Source organism: Armigeres subalbatus, chromosome 1, assembly GCF_024139115.2.
Source record: "Armigeres subalbatus isolate Guangzhou_Male chromosome 1, GZ_Asu_2, whole genome shotgun sequence".
Classification (NCBI taxonomy): domain Eukaryota; kingdom Metazoa; phylum Arthropoda; class Insecta; order Diptera; family Culicidae; genus Armigeres; species Armigeres subalbatus.
Window position 1 is genome coordinate 180,462,868 of NC_085139.1, and position 23,940 is coordinate 180,486,807.

General features: G+C 43.1%; 1 protein-coding gene across 8 annotated transcripts in view; it reads left to right on the forward strand.

Annotated features, from left to right (window-relative positions):
- LOC134205567 (active breakpoint cluster region-related protein) overlaps window positions 1-23,940 on the forward strand; it is a 136,318-nt gene that overhangs the window by 29,621 nt on the left and 82,757 nt on the right. Inside the window, exon 1 of one of the 8 annotated variants that reach the window (XM_062680912.1) lies at window positions 22,732-23,475. The exons of the other annotated variants lie outside the window; for them this stretch is intronic. Within the exon in view, the coding sequence (XP_062536896.1) occupies window positions 23,419-23,475 (57 nt within the window). The 5' untranslated portion in view covers window positions 22,732-23,418. Of the gene's footprint in view, window positions 1-22,731; window positions 23,476-23,940 lie in introns of those variants that run through there. 8 annotated transcript variants of the gene reach the window in all.

Below are 23,940 nucleotides of genomic sequence, written 5' to 3' on the forward strand. Positions count from 1 at the left end.
TCAGAGTACAAACCTCCATCGCGGTTAGATTTTTCTTGCAAATTGAATATGTTTTGGATGCTTGATTTGTCCTAAATAATTTCCAAATAAATATTTAGGAAAAGGCAAAAAATTAAGGGACGTGATAAAAAAAACGCCACGCCGATGCACGCCGCCGCCGCCGCCGGCTAAAATGGCTATCGGCGTGACGCCGAAAACGCCGCCGCCGCCGACCAAAATTCTGACAAACGCCGCCGCCGATGAATATTGGACCGGCGCACACCTCTAGGTAGACCCGAAGGCCCGTAACATACCGCATTCTGATGTCCGTGTTAGGAGTGCACGAGATTGGTTACATATGAAATTTTTACTGCCTTTGACAAGAATTGAAATTTTCAATAGTTTATCGTTAATAATCTTAAGTTTCAATGAAATAGGCAAAATGGTGGAGAGTATCCGAGTCGATTGATATATAAATCTTCAAAATCCATCGAAAGATAAAGGCGCTAGCAACGTTCGAAATCTTCCCTTCCAGCGTAACGCTCTCGATTTCCAAAAATCTAAATGACACCCAGTTTAGTAAAGAAAGACGTAAGTCCTACGTCAAAAATTAACATGATTTTTTAACGCAAACCTTTTTTACCTTTCGCTTAGGGACGATTCAAATATGACGTCCACTACTTTTTGCGATTTTCAGACCTCCTCCCCCCCTCTGTCACGCTTTTTTGTATACCTAGTACATGTACTGTCACAAAATCTTAGACCCCCCCCCCTAAAACTTGTGACATCATTTTTGAACGACCCCTTATACTATGTATACGTAAAAGCTATATAGGATCACTCCAAAAACGGAACTTTTGATAGAAGGCTCAGAGACCCATAGTGTCATATACCAATCGACTCAGCTCGACTAATTGAGGTGATGTCTGTATGCGTGTTCTTTTTTTTTTTCTTCCTAAGCAATGGAGGGGGAATCTGCTCAACAGACATCCTGGGTTGTCCAGGAAGTGCGGGGTTAGGGACCACCTCCAACAGCAAACGAGGGAGGCAGGACTACATCCCCGACCCGCTAAACAGTTTCCATTGCCGCCAAGCCCATAGTCCCTTCGGTACAACCAGAAAGTAATGCTTCAAAGGGGGGCCAGTGCACAACGCACCCTCGAGGTTAGCTGCGTGTCCTTGCAGCATCGAACATCGTGACTTGCTTTTTTAGAAGAACACCATGGTATCGTGCCAGCGCATTGCCGGCTTTCCAGGTGGCCTTACTACGCCCTATGTCCTCGGAAGGTGGGAAGGGTCGACTTCGCTCCTGCTTCCCTCTGCACGACTGGTATAAAGAATGATTATGCCGCGTGCACCCCAAATTGACCTCTCTACGACAGGGCCTAATCGCCAACACATAGAGGGACTTGCCGACGTGGTGCGTACGCCTGCCCCAGCCTTGACGAGGACCCCTTTCCGTCCTCGGCCTCGGAACCCGCCCGGTTGACCGACGCCGCGAAAGTGACGATACCATGTTCAGAAAAATATATTAAGCTCGTTTAGTGGAATGTATTAAACCGTCTAAGACGAATTAAGTACTGTCCATTTAATTCCACCAGTTAATTTTCGTTATCTTTGCAGATACGTATTTTGACCACAACTGTGTGGTCGTCTTCAGTGTCTTGTACGAGTCGAGTCAAGTACAAGACACTGAAGACGACCACAGTTGTGGTCGAAATACGTATCTGCAAAGATAACGAAAATTAACTGGTGGAATTAAATGGACAGTACTTAATTCGTCTTAGATACCATGTTGTTCTTCGCGCGGCCACTTGTTCGATAAAAGGATCGAGTTCGACCACAGGGCATGACCACCGGTATGACCCATGAAGCCGACTCCGATCCCTTGGACCACCTCTTATTTGCGCCTGAACTAGCCATCCTTGAGACCACGCGCCACCTTTTGTGTAGCCTCGAGACGATTTGGCGATAGCCGATAAAACGGCGTTCCAGCCAACTTCATCTTTGCACATCCTCCGAACTAGGTTGTCCGGGGTAGTGACCAGACCACATGTGACAAGCATGTGGTCACGCATTGCGCGAAAACGTGGGCACACGAACAATACGTGTTCCGCCGTTTCCTCTAATCCAGCGCACACCAAACACTCGAGGCCGAGCAAGCCAGCTGCGTTACCTGCACTGTGATTTTGCAGCACCCTTAAACGCCGGGCACATCGAACCCCCCATGGGGTGCTTGCTGTTCACAGCTTTGCTGGAACAAATCAAACAATTGGGAGGGTTTGTGCAGCATTATGCCTTATGTCCCTCCAATCCGCAGCGTCGGCAGAGATTGCTTCTGTCAGGGCCTTTGCAGTCCCATTGCTTGTGCCCCGACAACTTCGGGTTGCTCGTATATGCCCACAGGGCACACCGACCATCCCACCTTGACGCTTCCTAACTTGACTACCTTGGAGGCGTCCGCTGCAGATAGCCGAACCAATGCTACCTGTGTCCCTGCCGGACCTTTCCGTAGCCGAACGGCTGCGCTGGGCGTCTCCACTTCACATTGTCGCCGCAGTGCCGTGACGAGCTCTTCGACTTCAGTGATCTCGTCCAAGTCTTTAACCCTTAGATTCACCTCCGACGTGAGTGCCCTAACCTTGACCGTCTCGCCCAGGACCTCCTCCGCCAACTTCTTGTAGGCGGCGCCCTTTTGCGAGACGCCCCGCTTCAGCTCGAGGATCATCTCGCCCATCCGGATACGTCTTAATCGACGTACGTCGGCGCCGAGTTCACCGTGCTTGACGTCACTCCTCATCGCCTTCAAGACGTCCGAGTACCTAGCCTCGTCCGTTTTGATGACTAGGGCATCGCCCCTGGAGCGGTTGGCGCCTACCCTAGACTTCTTGCCACCCTCATTCGCCTGGGCCTCTTCTTCGGCCCTTGACGTCTTCGGTTTCCTCTTGTTCTTGACCAGGGTTCAGGAGGCGTCATCCCTCTCTATTTCCCTGGTCTGGTGCGGCTGAGAGCTCTGCCGTAGCCCCTTACCACCGTCTTTCCTGGGTGGACGGACCTTTCCAGGTCCTTCCTCTCCCGGTTTGGGAGGTACCTGGCCGGGGTTCAGCTTCCCAGCCCCACTAACCTTGTTTGGAGTAGTAACACTCCGCGTTTTGGAGCGGCCCCCAGGGAGCTCATCCCCTGGAGACTGTCTCCCCCGTTTTTGTGTCTGCTCCGTTGGAGCAGTCACCCCCGAAGTGCCCGCGAATACTTGAGCCTCAGTCTGGGTAGACTTTGGCACCATCGTCTTCGCTGGCACGCCCTCGGTCGATTCGACCTTGCCCGAGTCCGCGAATCCTTGGGCCTCAGTCTGGGTAGACCTCGACTCCACGGATTTCACGGGTTTAGACTTGGCCGTCCCGACCGGACGTCGAACGTCGACTTTCGAAGTTTCAGCAAGCTCCTCTTGAGGTCCTTACTGATATTATGCTTCGATGACGCAAAGTCGATGATGGCGTCCAACTGTTCCGTCGCCACCTCGAAGGCCGAAAGCCCATCGCGTTTGCGGTTCATCGCCTCCACAAGCCATGGGCCGTCAATAACCTCTACCGGCGTTTTTTTAGCCGAGATGAAGGTTAAGTGACCCACGCTGGCGCTGCGCACTGAGTTGCCGACTATTGCCTCTGGCCTCCTAGGCGGAGACCTGAACAACCCACCTCTTGCGAGGGGGTTGTCGCCTACACTACTACCACTAGTTGAAGAATTGCCTTGGTTTTCCATTTTGGTCCCAAGAGTTGCTCGGGAAAAGAGGTCCACCACGCCAGAGCCCAGAATGACGCGGCAAGGGACAATTACTGTGGAGGGTGCCCAGGTACCCCACAGGCTCCGTTAAAGGCCTAGCTTATTATTTCACCCCCCTGGCCATGCATCCCCTCGGCATGGGTCGCTTGACGCCTTGGGATTAGGGGTTAGGGACGATGGTCCCGGTCTAACTCGCAGTGGCCATGGGGAGGGGTCGTCAAGCCCTTGGACAAAGTCCCTGCTGCCCCATGTTCAAGTGTATGTGTATATGTTTGTATGTATGTGTGTGTACAAAAAATGTGAGACACACTTTTTTGCACTCAAATCTTATCCGATTTGCTTGCAACAGGTTGCATTTGACACGGAATCCTTCCTAATTTTTCGCTATTGAAAATTTTCCCAATCGGCCATTGCGTTCTATAGTTATTAAGGTGATTATAGAATGAAGCCCGTGGTGAATTTCAAATTCATCACACGTTTATCTACATACATTTCCAAAACCCCAAATCTGGCGTAATAGTTTTCGTACAGTGCCGAAACTCAAATTATGATTGTTCAGCATAACTAAGCAAACGATCTACCATTATTTCAGCCCCATACGCGTTATAGTTCTTTTATCTCGTGGTCTTGTAAAAAATATTGGGAAAGCACGTGGTTTACAAAATGGCCGATTTCTGGCTTCATTCTATAATCACCTTAAAAAACATTGTTTTTTCCCCATTTTTCCCAAGGGGCCCCCCTTCGAAAAAAAATTAAAATTGTTTTTCAAAACCGCTGCAATGCTGGAAATAACTGAATCTATCTCCCTGAAGTGCAATTTTGACCTCTCTTATGTGCTTTTTTGTTTACGTGAAAGGCATCATCACCGCTAGGTGGATTATACTGAGTTTTGTATAAACAAATTGCAACCTCCGAGTGCTCTTTGACGCACAAAATGCAATTCGATGTATGCTTACTCGAGGCAAACCTCAAAATGCGTTTGAATATTTTTTCGCTATTTATATTTTTCCAACTGTTTTCAATCAGATAACTACGACATCAATAATGAAAATTCATTATTTTGTAAATATATTTATTTGATTAAAAAGCTCAATGAAAATTATTTCAGATAAAAAGCAGTTGAATGCAAATGTACGTTTTATTAACGAATGTTGTCAGGAAGAGTAAGAAAAACCATCCTCTGAAATTGACGTACAGCACTTTTTTTCGAATTTTCTAAAAGGAGGAGGAACATTGTCGCTGCGGTTCCCTTTGTTCTCGTTTCCAAACATGTTGGGAACACAACTGTCAAAACGTACTGATTTTTCCTTAGTTGACAGTTAGTGCCTTATCCCCGCCAGCAAAAGATGTTTCGCCAGTGACGACAGCGACAATCTTCCTCTATAGTTTATTACCTCTATTATTTAAGCGCAAAAGGAACACGTCTGATTTTTATTGAAAAAGAATGGTATTTTAGAATGTGGATAAAGCTATGTGTTTCCTATTCTCATTATAGGCAAGGAAGCACACATATTTTAAAATATATTGCTACAGTTGGAAAATAAGCCAAATCAGTTCACAGTTATATCATTTCATTCATCTTTCCTCCCTCAATAAACTCACCCTATTAACTGTGATTTACGCTTTATCAGACATGCGTTAACTGTTTACGTTGCACAAAATTATGTATCTACACTTGTCTACACTCCGTTGAAAAAAGGGTCTTTCGCGTAAATGTGCTGCGCTAACTGTGCATCTACCGTCCGACTGTCTGGTTCTAATAAACCACCAGGATGAGCGATGTGTGCCGCCTACGGTAACGGGTGCGCGAAATAATGCGATGGATGATGATGAACCGTACTTTGCTCCACCATTCACAAATACAACTCTACAATTGGCTGCAATGGGGATGGTATGTATACGATGGCCCGATATCATTCCAGCTTTTCTCTACACCTATAATATAAGACTTGGATGCGGATAGCCACAGCAGGTGTTCTCAATTGTTAATTCGCAACCCAGGTTAATTCCTTTGATATTGTTGAGTGTTATCCACTGATACCTCAAATTCTCGTTGGAATTTGAAATTCACATTTTGATGCGATGACTAATCTGCCGCTAGGTCGCAATATTCACATCCGACGATTTGGGTTTGTTTACGTTACTGAGTAAACCTACCAAAGAGGGGCCTGCCTAGGGTGAAAGGGTTTGATAGTGGGGTTTGTTAAACTTTTGTGATAAGCTGCATGTATCCGCAAGCGGGCCCCATCAAAACGACCATGTGCCCTAACCCAAGACTATTCGAGCATCTGTTTACTAAGGAGGTGCGACTCAAACAGCGTGTGTCCTGGCATCCAGCAGCTGCTATTTCCCGAAAGCTGTACCTAAGATAGCAGCCCATCCCGGTGGATAGAGAAGCTTGGGCTAACAACCTACTGTTCCTAAAACTTTACATACGTCCGATTTAACGGCAACTTCCTTTAGAGTGAATCTGCTAAAAAAATGGTTTGATTGTCTTGTTCAACTTTAACATTTCCAGGGTACATACTTAGCATGTACGACAAATCAGATCTTTTGGTTTAATTGTCTTGAAACGATTGTTTTAAAATTTTACTTTTTCTATCTGGCTAAAATGTAATCGCCATTACAAATCCTGAAAATATTATTATGAAAATAATATTATTGATGCTGCCTTCCTTTTGTTTTATGGTTTAACAAACCATGTTCTTTATAATTTTGTAACGCAATAATCTAATCTAAATTGATAAAGATCACCAGAGATAAGAAAAGACAAATAAAAAATTAAAAAAAAACGAGGTTTAGCAACATACACTGTCTTACTTTCAAATTATAAATTGTAAAAAAAATCATCAGCGAATAAGGATCGATTGAAAATCGTATCATTATTGCATGCGTTACGCGTTAGGAATTGAACTTTTTATTCTCCATTTCAATAAATAGTGGCTGAACAAAAGCTTGAACGGGACTGTTGATATTCAGCTAGTATTGGCAAGGTTTATATTCACGCAATAGCGTTGTATTTATTATCGATTGGTTCCAAAATTTGAAAGCTACTGCCGAGTGCCGACAGCTCTGCGGGTGGGTTGCGGCCCACCAGTGGGGAACCCTCGAGCTGCACACATTCCACAAGAGCTATGTTGTGCTAGCGCGCACAGGCGACGTATCAATTCACCTCCACCTCGAATGGTTCGGCAATTGCACCGTGCACTACGACCATTCCAATATTCAATTTTAGTCGAGTTCGAAGCTGTCGCCGGTGTCGGGTTTTTCTGTGACAGGTCTCCACCTGAATGGTATTTCGGAAATAATAACTATAACGTCTATAAGGTGCTAATGGGATATCTCTGTCTAATAATGACAAAGTTTCGATATCCAACAGGTTGATAGAGCAGTTTTATGAAGAACGTGCAATTGTGTGTGTTTGACTTTTACTAAGCTATCAGCAACTTCCAGGTGACAGGTGCTCATTGTAGAAAAGTTAGTTCGCCGAGTGTTTTGATAAAAAAAATCAGTTTAACCTACCTCGCAGTTCAAGAAAATTATATGGTATAACTCGATTGTTTATTCTAGTGGTGTTTTTAATTGATTATGTGTCGATTACATATAAACCTAAAAGTGTTTTCCAGAGAGCTCCAAATTATTGCCGAAACGTATGTGGTCGCGAAGTTGTGTTTTGTGAAAATCGACTCTCTGGGTAGTGAAAATACGGAAAATGTTGATATTCAGCTCAATTAAAATCGTTATGAAAGTGCACAAAAATCTGAACCACATCACCACTGATATGAGGGGAAAATTCGAACCAATCGTGAAGCTCAACGATGCGTAAATAGTGCACTGAAAATAAAAGTAAAAATGAAAACACTAAGCTTTCTCATCCGTGATGACTCAACCGTCGAATTGAGCTCGGTTGGTGATTTTCTCAACGTGAACCATATTGATTAAAGTGGGAGGTTGTTGGGCCAGAGGTCAGGCCTCGAAAATTGTCTCGCAAATGAGAAAGCTAAACAACACACGTATCACACTCTGTGGGAAAACGATGGATTCTAGAAGATTTTCGACGGAATAAATATCTACCTTATCAGATAATCGTATCTTTATAATATTGATAACGCGTGGTCTCGGTGAATGGTGATGTAGACGGTGACTTATTGTTTAATAAAAAAGGAGCATTTTCAATAACTTTCAACCGAGGGGTCCGCCTCAAAGTATTCTACGTATTTCATGTAAAGAATTCTTGAAATTTGGTTACTTTTTAAGGGCGAACTTTTCGGAATCCATCCTTGTTCTACATCGCGTTTTCAAGGGCACCACTTTTAATATTGAAGCTACGAGCTGCTGTTATCTTTTTTTGATTTTCGCGGTGTGAACGATGGATGGTTCTCCCAACAGCTGATGCAACTCGCGGTTCATTCGCCTCCTCCACGTACCGTCTGCCATCTGCACTCCACCATAGATGATACGTAGCACTTTCCTTTCGAAAACTCCCAGTGCGCGTTGATCCTACACGAGCATCGTCCAGGTCTCGTGTCCGTAGAGAACTACCGGTCTAATAAGCGTTTTGTAGATAGTCAGTTTGGTACGGCAGCGAACGCTATTCGATTGGAGCGTTTTGCGGAGTCCAAAGTACGTACGATTCCCTGCCATGTAGCGTCTCCGAATTTCTCTGCTGGTATCGTTATCGGTGGTCATCAGTGAGCCCAAGTACACGAATTCTTCAACCACCTCGATTTCGTCACCACCCATAGAAACTCGTGGTGGGTGGCTTACACTGACCTCTCTTAAGCCTCTTCCTATCATGTACTTCGTCTTCGACGTTATTCTTGTTATCATCAGACTAGTCCAATTCGTTTAGCTTCCCTTTTCAGTTTGATAAAGGCTTCCTCTATCCTCTCAAAGTTACGTGCCATGATATCAATGTCGTCGGCGAAACCAAATAACTGGACGGACTTCGTAGAAATCGTACCACTCGTATCAATCCCTGCCCTTCGTATTATTCCCTCCAAAGCGATGTTGAATAGCAGACACGAAAGACCATCACCTTGCCGTAACCCTCTGCGCGTTTAGAAGGGACGTGCTACGTGATCTTTAGTGCACTGTGTTAACTATGCCACTTTTAAAATCGAGAAACAAATTATACCTGCTGTGACATAGCATTCGCAACATTTGTTTCACGAAAGAATTTTCGCCCATGAATCCCACTTAGTACTACCCTACACAGAGAGATAACTAGAGGCAACAAAATAAAACAATATTTTTTCCTCTAGTGTTGCTAGAAGAAAACAATACAATTCGAAATCTGATGCAAGTGTCCTGACAGCTTTGGGACATTTCGTCGAAAGGGCGTTTAAGCGAACGGACATTTGGTCGAGCTTCTGCTTAACCGCACCAAGCGTCTTTTTGATTGGCTTGTGATACTTTCATTAAAAAAAAACAAAAAGCAATAATCATATCTATTTGTATGCTTAATGTACTTGAATATCCTTGATCAGGGTTTGCAGCAATGGCTCTCAGATAACAAACAACAATAAAAAAACAAAAACTGTTCCGAATCATAACAAGCCATGATAACAAATTTATCAAACTTACAAGTGCGAAAAACAGAATCGGATAGACAGCCCCCCCAGAGCAGTGATGATTCTCGCTTTGTTATCCCTCATTTTGTGTTGGGGACCGCTCAGCTATGTAGAACAAGTTGAAATGCATTATCAGAACCAGTGCTCCCCGCGTTTGGAGCTTTTTAAAGAAATTTATCATGAGGTATAGCCTCCCGAATCTGTTCTTTATTGACAGAGCTTGCGAAAAAAATCTCGCGGAATGCTACATATCGTATATGTAGGGGAACTGTTACGATCTCCATCTCACTGAACATGTATTCATCTCATCGCGCTCACTGCTGAAAAAAATCGCAAAAATGAAAAACAAATAAAAAATGAAAAACAAACCTTTTCATTGCTTTGTTTTTGATGGAATGGAAATGGAAGCTATGAGATGAAGTGCCGAACCGTTCCCCTATACAGGGATGATAAGTGAAAGACTTTTTCATTTTATTTTGGATTTAATCCCTTGATTACTGATTCGAGGACCGTTCAATATGATTTGTTAATAATTAGAATCGCTACACGTTGTTTTGTTTGTAAAATTGAGTGATTTTTCATTGGCAGAACCTCGACTATTTGGTCGAAGAAATTCCGTTCAAAGTGAATTGGAGCATTATTTTTTATATGCTTTTCGTGAATACTCTTTCTTTTTATTAAATATTATTTCTTTCATTCAATATTCACCCTGTAAGTAATTCGTTCAGTATGAAATTCACTTCAAACCATAATTCGTTAATGTATAAACGAAAAAAAAACGTATATTCGAACAGATGGTCATTCGACCAAATGTTATTGATATTGTGTGTAGATTCTATCATAGTGCAGTGCGTGGGTGATTCCGTAAAGGATTATATTTTCAAATGCGTAGACTGTTAATCGTCCAAGCCCCATCTACGTCACTACTTTGCAATAGGTAGCTGTTCCCGAGCACACGAGCAAACGATAACAGAAACTTAATCAATTTCTCCACCAATAACTAAGCAAGCTGGTTTACCAGACATATATTCTTCAAAGTCAACGCTAGTGGCCAACTGGTCAACCTTCGAGCAACAAGCGATAATATCAGTCACTTATGATTCTTCAATCTGTCTCAACGTCTATTCCAGCGATTTACGTAAGGGTACCTACCTTGTGGTAGATCATGACAGCATGTAGCCTTATGCTTCTGTTAAAAGTATTCCGAGTTGTTATCCCAATCCGATTCCGCATTGTTCCAGCAAGTAGTCCAAACGCTCAGCAACTTACAACCCGACACGGTATACCGGAAGATCTTACGATAAAAATCCATTGAGTTGGCCACTCTTCTTCAGCTACAGGAACTCCACCCAGACGTGTGTTTATACTGATGCAGAAAATCTCATGCGACAACAACGCTGCTTGAAAGAGACTGCTCTTAACACGGTCGATTATCAACTCTTGCATCCTTTCTCCTAAGTCTCCTAAATACTGAGCACCTTACAAATATTACGTGGTCATCTAGAGCTGATCGGGAAGTCTTCTTAATAAGGTGCGGCCTGTACCTGCGGCAAAAGTCGACAAATTAAAAGGTATCAACAGCTTTGGACTTGTTTGTGAAACTGAGATGGGTTCCGTATAAACTACAAGCGCTCGTAATGGATCGACGAACGTTCGGAACTTACCTGTTCTCCATTAGCCATCTCCATAGGGCACCGCACGGAAACATCTCTTTCTCTTTCGGCCCTTATAAATTTTGACCTCTACTAGCCTTGTTGTCTTCTAATTTCTTTGCAGCGAGAAAGAGAAATTAGAAAACAACAAGGCCAGTAAACGTCAAAATTTATGAAGACCGAAAGAGAAAGATGTTTCCGTACAGTGCCCTATAGGCTAGATGTACCAGTCGTGGCTATAGCACCAGTTGTCGTACTAGTGCTTTATATGCCAAATGGCCAATCAAATCATCGCAAACCAAGTTTATATCGATAAAGCATATTCATATGATAAGATAACACCTTTGATCTCCTCCAAAACAAGCAAAGCATAAACGTAAAAATTGATGTTGCTTAATTATTGACGTCTTTTGCACCAGTTGTCGCACTAGTGGTCCCAATTTGGCCAATCCAATAAGAAAACAATGGGATTTGCCAAATAAGGAACCAAATTTAAGAATTAATAATTCGTTAATGTATAAACGAAAAAAAAACGTATATTCGAACAGATGGTCATTCGACCAAATGTCCTTTCAACCAAATGTTATTGATATTGTATGTAGATCTTATCATAGTGCAGTGCGTGGGTGATTCCGTAAAGGATTATAGTTTCAAATGCGTAGACTGTCAATCGCCCAAGCCCCATCTACGTCACTGCTTTTCAATAGGTAGCTGTTCCCGAGGACACGAGCAAACGATAACAGAAACTTAATTAATTTCTCCACCAATAACTAAGCAAGCTGGTTTACCAGACATATATTCTTCAAAGTCAACGCTAGTGGCCAACTGGTCAACCTTCGAGCAACAAGCGATAATACCAGTCACTAATGATTCTTCAATCTGTCTCAACGTCTATTCCAGCGATTTACGTAAGGGTACCTACCTTGTGGTAGATCATGACAGCATGTAGCCTTATGCTTCTGTTAAAAGTATCCCGAGTTATTATCCCAATCCGATTCCGCATTGTTCCAGCAAGTAGTCCCAACGCTCAACAACTTACATCCTGACACGGTGTACCGAAAGATCTTCTTACGATAAAAATCCATTGAGTTGGCCACTCTTCTTCAGCTACAGGAACTCTACCCAGACGTGTGGTTATACTGATGCAAAAAATCTTATGCGACTACAACGCTACTTGAAAAGACTGCTTTTAACACGGTCGATTATCAACTCTTGCATACTTTCTCCCAAGTCCCCTGAATACTGAGCACCCTACAAATATTTCGCGGTCATCCAGAGCTGATCGGGAAGTCTTCTAAATAAGGTGCGGCCTGTACCTGCGGCAAAAGCCGATAAATTAAAAGGTATCAACAGCTTTGGACTTGTTTATGAAACTGAGATGGGTTCCGTATAAACTACAAGCGCTCGTAATGGATCGACGAACGTTTGGAACTTACCTGTTCTCCATTAGCCATCTCCATAGGGCACTGCACGGAAACATCTCTTTCTCTTTCGGTCCTCATAAATTTTGACGTTTACTGGCCTTGTTGTTTTCTAATTTCTTTGCAGCGAGAAAGAGAAATTAGAAAACAACAAGGCCAGTAAACGTCAAAATTTATGAAGACCGAAAGAGAAAGATGTTTCCGTGCAGTGCCCTATAGGCTAGATGTACCAGTCGTGGCTATAGCACCAGTTGTCGTACTAGTGCTTTATATGCCAAATGGCCAATCAAATCATCGCAAACCAAGTTTATATCGATAAAGCATATTCATATGATAAGATAACACCTTTGATCTCCTCCAAAACAAGCAAAGCATAAACGTAAAAATTGATGTTGCTTAATTATTGTTGTTCTTTTGCACCAGTTGTCGCACTAGTGGTCCCAATTTGGCCAATCCAATAAGAAAACAATGGGATTTACCAAATAAGGAACCAAATTTAAGAATTAATAATTCGTTAATGTATAAACGAAAAAAAAAACGTATATTCGAACAGATGGTCATTCGACCAAATGTCCTTTCAACCAAATGTTATTGATATTGTATGTAGATCTTATCATAGTGCAGTGCGTGGGTGATTCCGTAAAGGATTATAGTTTCAAATGCGTAGACTGTCAATCGCCCAAGCCCCATCTACGTCACTGCTTTTCAATAGGTAGCTGTTCCCGAGGACACGAGCAAACGATAACAGAAGCTTAATTAATTTCTCCACCAATAACTAAGCAAGCTGGTTTACCAGACATACCTATATGCTTCAAAGTCAACGCTAGTGGCCAACTGGTCAACCTTCGAGCAACAAGCGATAATATCAGTCACTAATGATTCTTCAATCTGTCTCAACGTCTATTCCAGCGATTTACGTAAGGGTACCTACCTTGTGGTAGATCATGGCAGCATGTAGCCTTATGCTTCTGTTAAAAGTATCGAGTTATTATCCCAATCCGATTCCGCATTGTTCCAGCAAGTAGTCCCAACGCTCAACAACTTACATCCTGACACGGTGTAACGAAAGATCTTCTTACGATAAAAATCCATTGGGCCGTATGAATAAAAAGTAGTAAGTTCAATTTTACTACATTTTCAGTAGTAAACGTCACTTGTGGAACATGTTCGTATGAATAAAAGAGACTTTACTACACTACACATTTCGAACATACTACAAACAACTGATTCGGTATGAATAAAACAAAAGTTTACTAGTGATTTCTTGTAGTCTGCTCAAGACGATGCTACTCATGTTTCAAATGCAGATTATTCATCAGAATCGAAACGAATCGGCTTTGTTCTTGAAAATAGAAGTCCTATTTAGGGAAAACAAACAAAACAGACATGTCTTTTGTTGATTAGCCGCAAAAAATGATGAAATCATCATCGTCATCATGGGGTCTATTTTGTTTTGACGTTTCTCCGTGTAGTAAATGGTAGTAAACTGTAGTAAAGGCTAAGTTCGAATGTAGCATATGCCATAAGTTCGAAAATGTTTTTATTCATATCAAACATGTAGTTTTCTCTGTGGACTTTATTTTTGAGTAGATACTACAAGCGCTGAGTTTTGCTACTTTTTATTCATACGACCCATTGAGTTGGCCACTCTTCTTCAGCTACAGGAACTCTACCCAGACGTGTGGTTATACTGATGCAAACAAATCTTATGCGACTACAACGCTACTTGAAAAGACTGCTTTTAACACGGTCGATTATCAACTCTTGCATACTTTCCCTAAGTCCCCTAAATACTGAGCACCCTACAAATATTTCGTGGTCATTCAGAGCTGATCAGGAAGTCTTCTCAATAAGGTGCAGCCTGTACCTGCGGCAAAAGCCGATAAATTAAAAAGGTATCAACAGCTTTGGACTTGTTTGTGAAACTGAGATGGGTTCCGTATAAACTACAAGCGCTCGTAATGGATCGACGAACGTTTGGAACTTACCTGTTCTCCATTAGCCATCTCCATAGGGCACTGCACGGAAACATCTCTTTCTCTTTCGGTCCTCATAAATTTTGACGTTTACTGGCCTTGTTGTTTTCTAATTTCTTTGCAGCGAGAAAGAGAAATTAGAAAATAACAAGGCCAGTAAACGTCAAAATTTATGAAGACCGAAAGAGAAAGATGTTTCCGTACAGTGCCCTATAGGCTAGATGTACCAGTCGTGGCTATAGCACCAGTTGTCGTACTAGTGCTTTATATGCCAAATGGCCAATCAAATCATCGCAAACCAAGTTTATATCGATAAAGCATATTCATATGATAAGATAACACCTTTGATCTCCTCCAAAACAAGCAAAGCATAAACGTAAAAATTGATGTTGCTTAATTATTGTTGTTCTTTTGCACCAGTTGTCGCACTAGTGGTCCCAATTTGGCCAATCCAATAAGAAAACAATGGGATTTACCAAATAAGGAACCAAATTTAAGAATAGTGTCACAACTGGTGCATGCGTTGCTATTATGGATTAATCAATTCAATTTCGAGGATGATAACAAATTATATTGTGGTTTTCACAGCTGTTCTAAGGAGCAGGAAGTAAAACCTTTCGCTTGGTATATAAAGTTTACCCACATGCCTTTTACTTATTTGTAAAAAAAATAGTTGTTCTTATGTATGGCGACAATTGGTACACCCACCCTATATAACAATGATTGTAAATTGAAGTTTGAAAAAATAAAGGGAAAGGAAAAAGAGGTTTCTGAATGCACTCGATGATGGTTAAAGGCAGCAGGTTTGGGCTTTAATTTAATTGACTTGAAACATCACAATCTGTTGCATTCTGGGAATTCGGATCCATTCGAAGCCTCTCGCAAATCACAGTCAAGATAAACACAAATCAGGGGCAGCAGGGACTATGTCCAAGGGCTTGACGATCCCTCCCCAGGCCATCTGCGAGTTGTGGCGCCTGCCTAGGATGTGGTGGGGTTTGACAGTGGGCCCTGTTAAACCTCTATAAAAAGCTGCATGTATCCGCAAGTAGGCTCCGCCAAAGTGACCGTGTGCCGCTCAAAGCGCACAAGCCCAAGTCCTGGTTTTAAATGGGACGCTAAACAGCCATGACACGACGGCCCTCCGCGAGACAGGAGGTTTGCGCAGGCCCAATAAGCCGCCTTTAAAAACAACTATTACGAACGACATAGAAGATAATACGACTCGACACAATCGGCAACGACCTGGGCGACGAATAAAGGATCACGATTGGAAACTTGGAACATGGAACTGCAAGTCGCTAGGCTCCGCAGGTTACGTCAGGATAATCTGCCATGAATGACATCCCCGCAATTTCGACGTCGTAGCGCTGCAGGAAATCTGCTGGACAGTACAGACAGTGTGGAAAAGCAAGCATCGAGCGGCTACCTTCTACCAAAGCTGTGGCACCACCAACGAGCTGGGAACCGGCTTCATAGTGCTGGGAAAGATATGCCAACGCGTGATTAGGTGGCAGTCAATCAACGCAAGGATGTGCAACCTAAGGGTAAAAGGCCGATACTTCAACTATAGCATCATCAACTTGCACAACCCACACGAAGGGAGATCGTGTGAACGGTTTAACTTCTCATAGAACTTTCGTGTGTTATTAGCGCGGTACAGTTGCTCCTTCTCTTTGCGGTCTCGATCTTCCTTCTGGCGCATTTTCCTCCGAAAAATCGAGTGTTGTCTGTTCCGCGCCCGTTTGTATCGTGCCACCGTTCGCCCTCGTGCGGTGTTACAGTAATCTCGACCATGCTTCATTTTTCTCCTCAACTAACTGCTCACATTCGCCGTCATACCAGTCGTTTCTTCTGATCCGGAGCCACCGTGCCTAGTGCAGCGGTTTGCGGTGCTTCAATGGCGGATCGAATATCTCTCCAGCCATCTTCAAGAGATGCTGCGCCTAGCTGCTCTTCCGTTGGGAGTGCCACTTCCAGCTGCTGCGCGTAGTCTTGGGCTGATCGACCGTCTTGTAGCCGCCCAATGTTAAGCCGCGACGGACGACTCCGACGCGTGTTGATCACCGTCGAGAGTTTTGAGCGCAGACATACTGCGACGAGGTAGTGGTCGGATTCAATATTCGCACTGCGGTAAGTGCGTACGTTCGTGATGTCGGAGAAGAATTTACCGTCGATTAGAACGTGGTCGATTTGGTTTTCCGTTACTTGATTAGGTGATTTCCATGTGGCCTTGTGGATTTTCTTGCGGGGGAAGAAAGTGCTTCGTACTACTATTCTGCGGGGAGCTGCAAAGTTTATGCATCATTGGCCTTTGTCGTTCGATACGGTATGCAGACTATCCGATGACCGGTCTATACATTTCCTCCCTTCCAACCTGAGCGTTCATGTCTCCGATGACGATTTTTCATCCATCGTATGTCTGCTCCAGCTGTGAATAGAACGCTTCTTTTTCGTCGTCGGGTCTCCCTTCGTGTGAGCAGTGCACGTTGATGATACTATAGTCGAAGAAACTGCCTTTAATCCTCAGCTCCTCAGCTACATCCTTGCGTTGATTGGCTGCCACCCAATCACGCGTTGGCGCATCTTACCCAGCACTATGAAGCCGGTTCCCAGCTCGTTGGTGGTGCCACAGCTTTGGTAGAAGGTAGCCGCTCGATGCCCGCTTTTCCACACTTTCTGTCCTGTCCAGCAAATCTCCTGCAGCGCCACGACGTCGAAGTTGCGGGGATGTAATTCATCGTAGATCATCCTGTCGCAACCTGCGAAACCCTAGCGACTTGCAATTCCATGTTCCAAGCTTCCAATCGTGATCCTGTATTCGTCGCCTAGGTCTTTTGCCGATTATATCGAGTCGCATTATCTCTTATATTGTTCGTAATGATTGGTTTTCTAGGCGGCTTATTGGGCCTGCGCAAACCTCCTGTCTCGTCGGAGGGCCGTCGTGTCAGGGGCTGTTTAGCGTCCCACCTAACACCAGGACTTGGGCTTGTGCGCTTTGAGCGGCACACGGTCGCTTTGGTGGGGCCTACTTGCGGATACATGCAGCTTTTATAGAGGTTTAACAGGGCCCACTGTCAAACCCCACCACATCCTAGGCAAGCCCCACAACTCGCAGATGGCCTGGGAGGGATCGTCAAGCCCTTGGACATAGTCCCTGCTGTCCGGAGGAACTGTACCGCGCTAATATCACACGAAAGTTCTATAAGAAGTTTAACCGTTCACGTAAGGGCCACGTGCCACAGTCCGATATGTGTAAGGACATAAACGGGAACCTTCTTACAAACGAGCATGAGGTGATCCAAAGGTGGCGGCAGCACTACGAAGGGCACCTGAATGGCGATATGGCAGACAACGGTGGCGGTATGGTAATGAACCTAAGAGCACGCGCGCAGGACATGCAACTTCCGGCTCCGATTCTCCAGGAAATCCAGGAGGATATCGGCCGGCTGAAAAACAACAAAGCCCCTGGGGTTGACCAACTACCAGGAAAGCTGTTTAAACACGGTGGTGAGGCACTGGCTAGAGCGCTGCACTGGGTGATTACCAAGGTTTGGGAGGATGAGGTTCTGCCGCAGGAGTGGATGGAAGGTGTCGTGTGTCCCATCTACAAAAAGGGCGATAAGCTGGATTGTAGCAACTACCGCGCAATCACATTGCTGAACGCCGCCTACAAGGTACTCTCCCAAATTTTATGCCGTCGACTAACACCAATTGCAAGAGAGTTCGTGGGGCAGTACCAGGCGGGATTTATGGGTGAACGCTCTACCACAGACCAGGTGTTCGCCATACGTCAGGTATTGCAGAAATACCGCGAATACAACGTGCCCACACATCATCTATTTATCGACTTCAAAGCCGCATATGATACAATCGATCGGGACCAGCTATGGCAGCTAATGCACGAAAACGGATTTCCGGATAAACTGATACGGTTGGTCAAGGCGACGATGGATCGGGTGATGTGCGTAGTTCGAGTTTCAGGGCATTCTCGAGTCCCTTCGAAACCCGTAGAGGGTTACGGCAAGGTGATGGTCTTTCGTGTCTGCTATTCAACATCGCTTTGGAGGGAGTAATACGAAGGGCAGGGATTGACACGAGTGGTACGATTTTCACGAAGTCCGTCCAGTTATTTGGTTTCGCCGACGACATTGATATCATGGCACGTAACTTTGAGAGGATGGAGGAAGCCTACATCAGACTGAAAAGCGAAGTTAAACGGATTGGACTAGTCATCAACACGTCGAAGACGAAGTACATGATAGGAAGAGGCTCAAGAGAGGTCAATGTGAGCCACCCACCACGAGTTTCTATCGGTGGTGACGAAATCGAGGTGGTTGAAGAATTCGTGTACTTGGGCTCACTGGTGACCGCCGATAACGATACCAGCAGAGAAATTCGGAGACGCATAGTGGCTGGAAATCGTACGTACTTTGGACTCCGCAAAGACGCTTCGATCGAATAGAGTTCGCCGCCGTACCAAACTGACTATCTACAAAACGCTTATAAGACCGGTAGTTCTCTACGGACACGAGACCTGGACGATGCTCGTGGAGGACCAACGCGCACTGGGAGTTTTCGAAAGGAAAGTGTTGCGTACCATCTATGGTGGGTTGCAGATGGCGGATGGTACGTGGAGGAGGCGAATGAACCACGAGTTGCATCAGCTGTTGGGAGAACCATCCATCGTTCACACCGCGAAAATCGGAAGACTGCGGTGGGCCGGGCACGTAGCCAGAATGTCGGACAGTAATCCGGTGAAAATGGTTCTCGACAACGATCCGACGGGAACAAGAAGGCGAGGTGCACAGCGGGCAAGGTGGATCGATCAGGTGGAGGACGACTTGCGGACCCTCCGCAGACTGCGTGGTTGGCGAAGTGCAGCCATGAACCGAGCTGAATGGAGAAGTCTTTTATGTGCAGCACAGGCCACTCCGGCCTTAATCTGATGATAAATAAAAAATAATAAACACAAATCGCCAAGAGTCACGGACAACGCTTTCTAGTATTCTTCCGGTTTGTTTGTATAGCAAATGCACCACAATCGAATCGTGTTTGCATCGTCGAAAAAGGTGTGGTTCGTTGTGCCTCGGTATCTACAAGGTCCAAAACAGCCCTTTGTAGACACTGTCAGTCCCCAGATTGGAACTTCAGTCAGTCGTGATAGGAAGCCGTCTCGTGAAATCTATACAAGAAAGCCCCACTTCACCAATCTGGCGTCGTTAAATTTGGAGTAATTCGGGTTTATCCTCCATCAACACCACTCTATCAACAGACTCTTGTACACTAGCAGTGAGACTATTCATTGCTAGAAGGGGTGCTCTGCAAAAAAAAAACTGTGATTAAGGTCCCAACTATGTCAAGTATCTTTACCAATCGACAAAATGCGTGGCGAATCAACCCTCCTGCTGCGCCTCGTGTGAGAGATTCGTAGGAACGTTTGATTCAGTCCGTTAAGCTTTGCTTGAACATACTTTTTACTTGCAGAAACGTCAATGAGTAAAGCTTCTTATACAATACTGGTCGAGGTTACATCAATGGTCAATTCAAGATCAGTGACTTATATTTCTGTAACAGTTGAGAACGAAGAAGCTCGAACGCCCAATCACATCTTCCCGACCAGTAGATAGTAACAGATTTATATCAGAGCTTGTTATTCTGTTACAGCATTTTTTTTATAACAGCGGTTGTTATAAAACATGTACCATTAGTAGTTAAAATAACAAAAATTGTAACAAAATCTCTTCTAGTTTTAACAAAAATATTACTAAATGTGTTATTTATTGAACAAAAATATAACTCGTTGTGTTACATAAATAGAGGTGAAAATCGCCTATACTGTAACAAATTATGTTCTTGAAAAGATTATGATTATCCATAATGTAGGCAATTAACTTTGTCCAGCTATTTTAATTTGGATGTAGGTTTAAGTTATACTGAAGGTGGTACCTTCGTTTTTTCCAATTCCTATCTACCAAAAATGTAGGCAATTTTTTTTTCAGCGAAAATAAACAGAACACATTATGTTATAATCATGTTATGACGATCTTGAAACTCTCTTTCCTCCATCTTGGACAGAGAATTTATAACAAAATTATTGCAAGTTTTGTTATTTATAACACATATTGATATAATTGTGATAAAATTTTGTTATGACTAACTGGTCGGGTTGATGTGTTGAGCGGAGTTGTTCAACTAGCGAAAGCAACTGCCTGCACTACAATCGCTCTATGAACCAATGGAGGACATGTTCAACAGACAGACAACTTTTGGACGCGGTGGATACAGACGAGCATTTGCCGACTATTTGTTGACGTAGTGGTTCAACGATGTGAAGACATGACAATCTGGAGATCTTGTAATCATCATTGAGAACGGAATACCGAAATGACTGGATTCGGAGTAAGATACTCCAAGCATATGTTGTAGGTATACTGTATCTTTGTCGAACTATTTAACTTCTCCTCCCGATGAGTTCGTGTAATGCGCAGGCATGTTTCGTCGCTAGGACATGATGATCGGCACTACATACCTTTATTACGCATATCAAGAAGACTACAATTTCCGGCTGACGCAATTGTTGTCGGTTTGATTTTCGTGGACAGAGAATCATGTAACTTTTGACGTAAACTACGTCTAAGGGGAAGACTGGGATACAGGGTGTAAAACGAAAATTTCAAAATTGGGGACCGTCACGAAATCATGTAAGATTTGTAGCATTAATAGGTCCTTAATCTTTCAATGGATTTTCAAGATTTATATATCAATCGATTCATAAACTTTCCACCAATTTGCCAGTACTATTGAAACTTTTGAGTTCAACGCTAAACTATTGAAAATTTCAGTTCTATGTTCCCTATGCAGCGCGTTCCAATCCTTGGTAATTGCCTACTTTTAGGGTATTAACAATTGGGTTGTTTAGGGGTATCAATGTTTTTACATATTCTGAATCTGCATAAAAAACTGAGCATAACCCCAATTTTTCAGAATTTTTGGAGCCCTGGAACTATTTTTAATTTGCATTTTAAATTTATATGGGACTAAAAATTTGTTCTTGTGCTGCATGGGCCAACTGTCATTCCATGAATGTTAGTGTCATTCTATCGATTGAAATGGCTTATTGTTTGCTGTATAAACATGTAAATAAAAGGTTTAAAATCAAAATAAAAATATGTTGGAGATCAGCAAAGCATGCTTTTTATGTTAAACTATAAAAAACCTCATATTTTTCTTTGCTAAACAACCCAATTGTTGAACTGGGGTGTATGAATGGGGTGGCCCAGCTACTAGACAGTGGGATCCCTACTCCCTCCGAAGTGGGAGATGCTGTTAAAACTGGGTAGTAGGGTCGGTGGAATAGTTCCTTTTCTTCTATATAGAGCGGAATAACTGGTTCAATGTACTATATTTGGTTATACGTAGTTTACGTTGAGCGGTCGTGTCTTGTATACAACCCCAAATTTTTTGAACCGATCGATGGAAGAAGAGAAGAAGAGCGATCTCCCGATCACCATATCGTTGTTATCATGAAAATCTAGAAAATCTTATAGTTCGAATTTTATGGAAAAAAATTTCGCTCGTAGATCTTGGAATATATCATTTTTCGGAATTCTGTTTATGTCTTTTTACCATATAGTTAATGGAATTGGTGTAACAAATGATCATTAGGTTTCAGTCACTCAACGAACAAAAACAACATCAGTTTTCGCGTTACATTGGATTATGACAAGGTTCCGAAATCATGCACTAAATCTGGCATTGATTATCCTTTTATTCCGGTAGAATCTCATTCTCCCTAATATTGCTAATTACGCAGTATAACTTTGAAGTGGAATTTTAACCCTTTAGTAGTACTTTGTTGCACAAGAAAGTCTAAAAGTGCATGGTGGACCCCTTGATGCTTTCTGGAGAAAAACAAAAAGTACGTTGCTTTGAATCACGTCATCCGCCCTGATGCTGATAAATGCTAACCTCCGGGGCTACTTCAGTCACCGACAGGGCGAGAGAAAGAGCACCTTTTTTATCATTGAGCCGCGAGCAGTTTTATCCGCATGTAGGAATAGGAATACCGTTATCAGTGCTCACTAACATCTACCATCTCGTGACCACATGTACATATTAAATAGATGCGAAGTTTTTTTTATCTATGAACAACAAACCTGCCGCGAGCGTCAGAGCATGTGGAATCAGCAATGGTTTGGTATATATTCGGTTTAACAAGCTTAAAGTTCGAAAGTTTGTACATTCCTGCGTGTCGGAGGCAATTACTCTAAAATTTGCCATTGGAATTAAACCAGTTATATTTTCAGCGTTTCATGTTTGTCAAAACAATAATAAAAACTTTTCATTACCAACAACGGAACGGCATCGAAGTGTTAGTGGATTCAGTGACTTTGAATTGCCTCTGCCCAACTGCTCTCAGCTGATATTTATTTACTCAACGAGCTGGAAGTGTGTGTTCCTGTGTGAACATCATCACAATGAATTATTTATCGATTCTCATTTATACATGGACTCAGCTGTGATGTATTCATGACGCGTGCTAACTGGTGTTTTATGTAAAAGATATGAATCGCTGAAAGTGCATTGTGAAGATTCCCCATAGCCTCCTCCAGAGAAACGCAAAGTATAATCAAAACCAATTGAGCGAAAACTGTGCAGTGCTGTGTACGACCGAGCTGAGTTCATTCGAGAGAAGAAGTGCGCAGCATATAGCGAACAAACTAAGGAAAGCACGAGACGAGAAAGAAAAGGTGTGATTAGCTTGCAACTTTACTTATTGCTTGATTTGTTTGCGGCCTCCTCATTCATGCAATTATCTACACGGAAGACTGTGTGCATACATTCGTGAAGCGAACGCCATCGAATCGGAGTAGTGCCAGTGCATGTGTTCAAGCCCAAAGTGCTGATCATTTCAACCGTACATAGAATAATACAACAAATCAAAAGCTTCCCAGCGGTTTGACCTACTGTAACTGACGATTGTTTATGAAATATTGGCTGTTGGAGACCCAGCAAGCTACTTGTACGGTACCAAATGAAGTCCTCGAATAAATTCTCCGTGTCGGATAAAATTAAAATATGGACCACAAGGGTAAGAGTTTTAAGAAGTTTTTCTTTATTTTTAAACATGTGTCAAATTTCATTTACCATAAGATATGTTACTATTGTCTGTCTCATTAGCTTTTGATTAAAGAATAGCAAACAATATCCAATTCTAAATGTTTTCACTGTTTACTGCTTCCTTCGACGTGTTCGCTAAGTATCATTTAAATCCAACCGAAAAAGCTTTTCTCAGTAAATCTGGAAGTCTACGACATGCACTAAGTAAATAAATAAACAACCGTAGACGTGACGCAAACTTCCCTCTGTGATATACACACGTGAGAGCTACCAACTCTAATAGCATAGAAAATGTCATTATACACGGTACATTAACACTTGTACTGAACGCGGAATTGCTTGTCTTCTCGGAAGATGGAAAAAAAAACTTTTGCTCTCAAGTTGAGTGCGATTATATACCTACATGTGATACCGTAGTGGCGTGCTCAGAACAGAA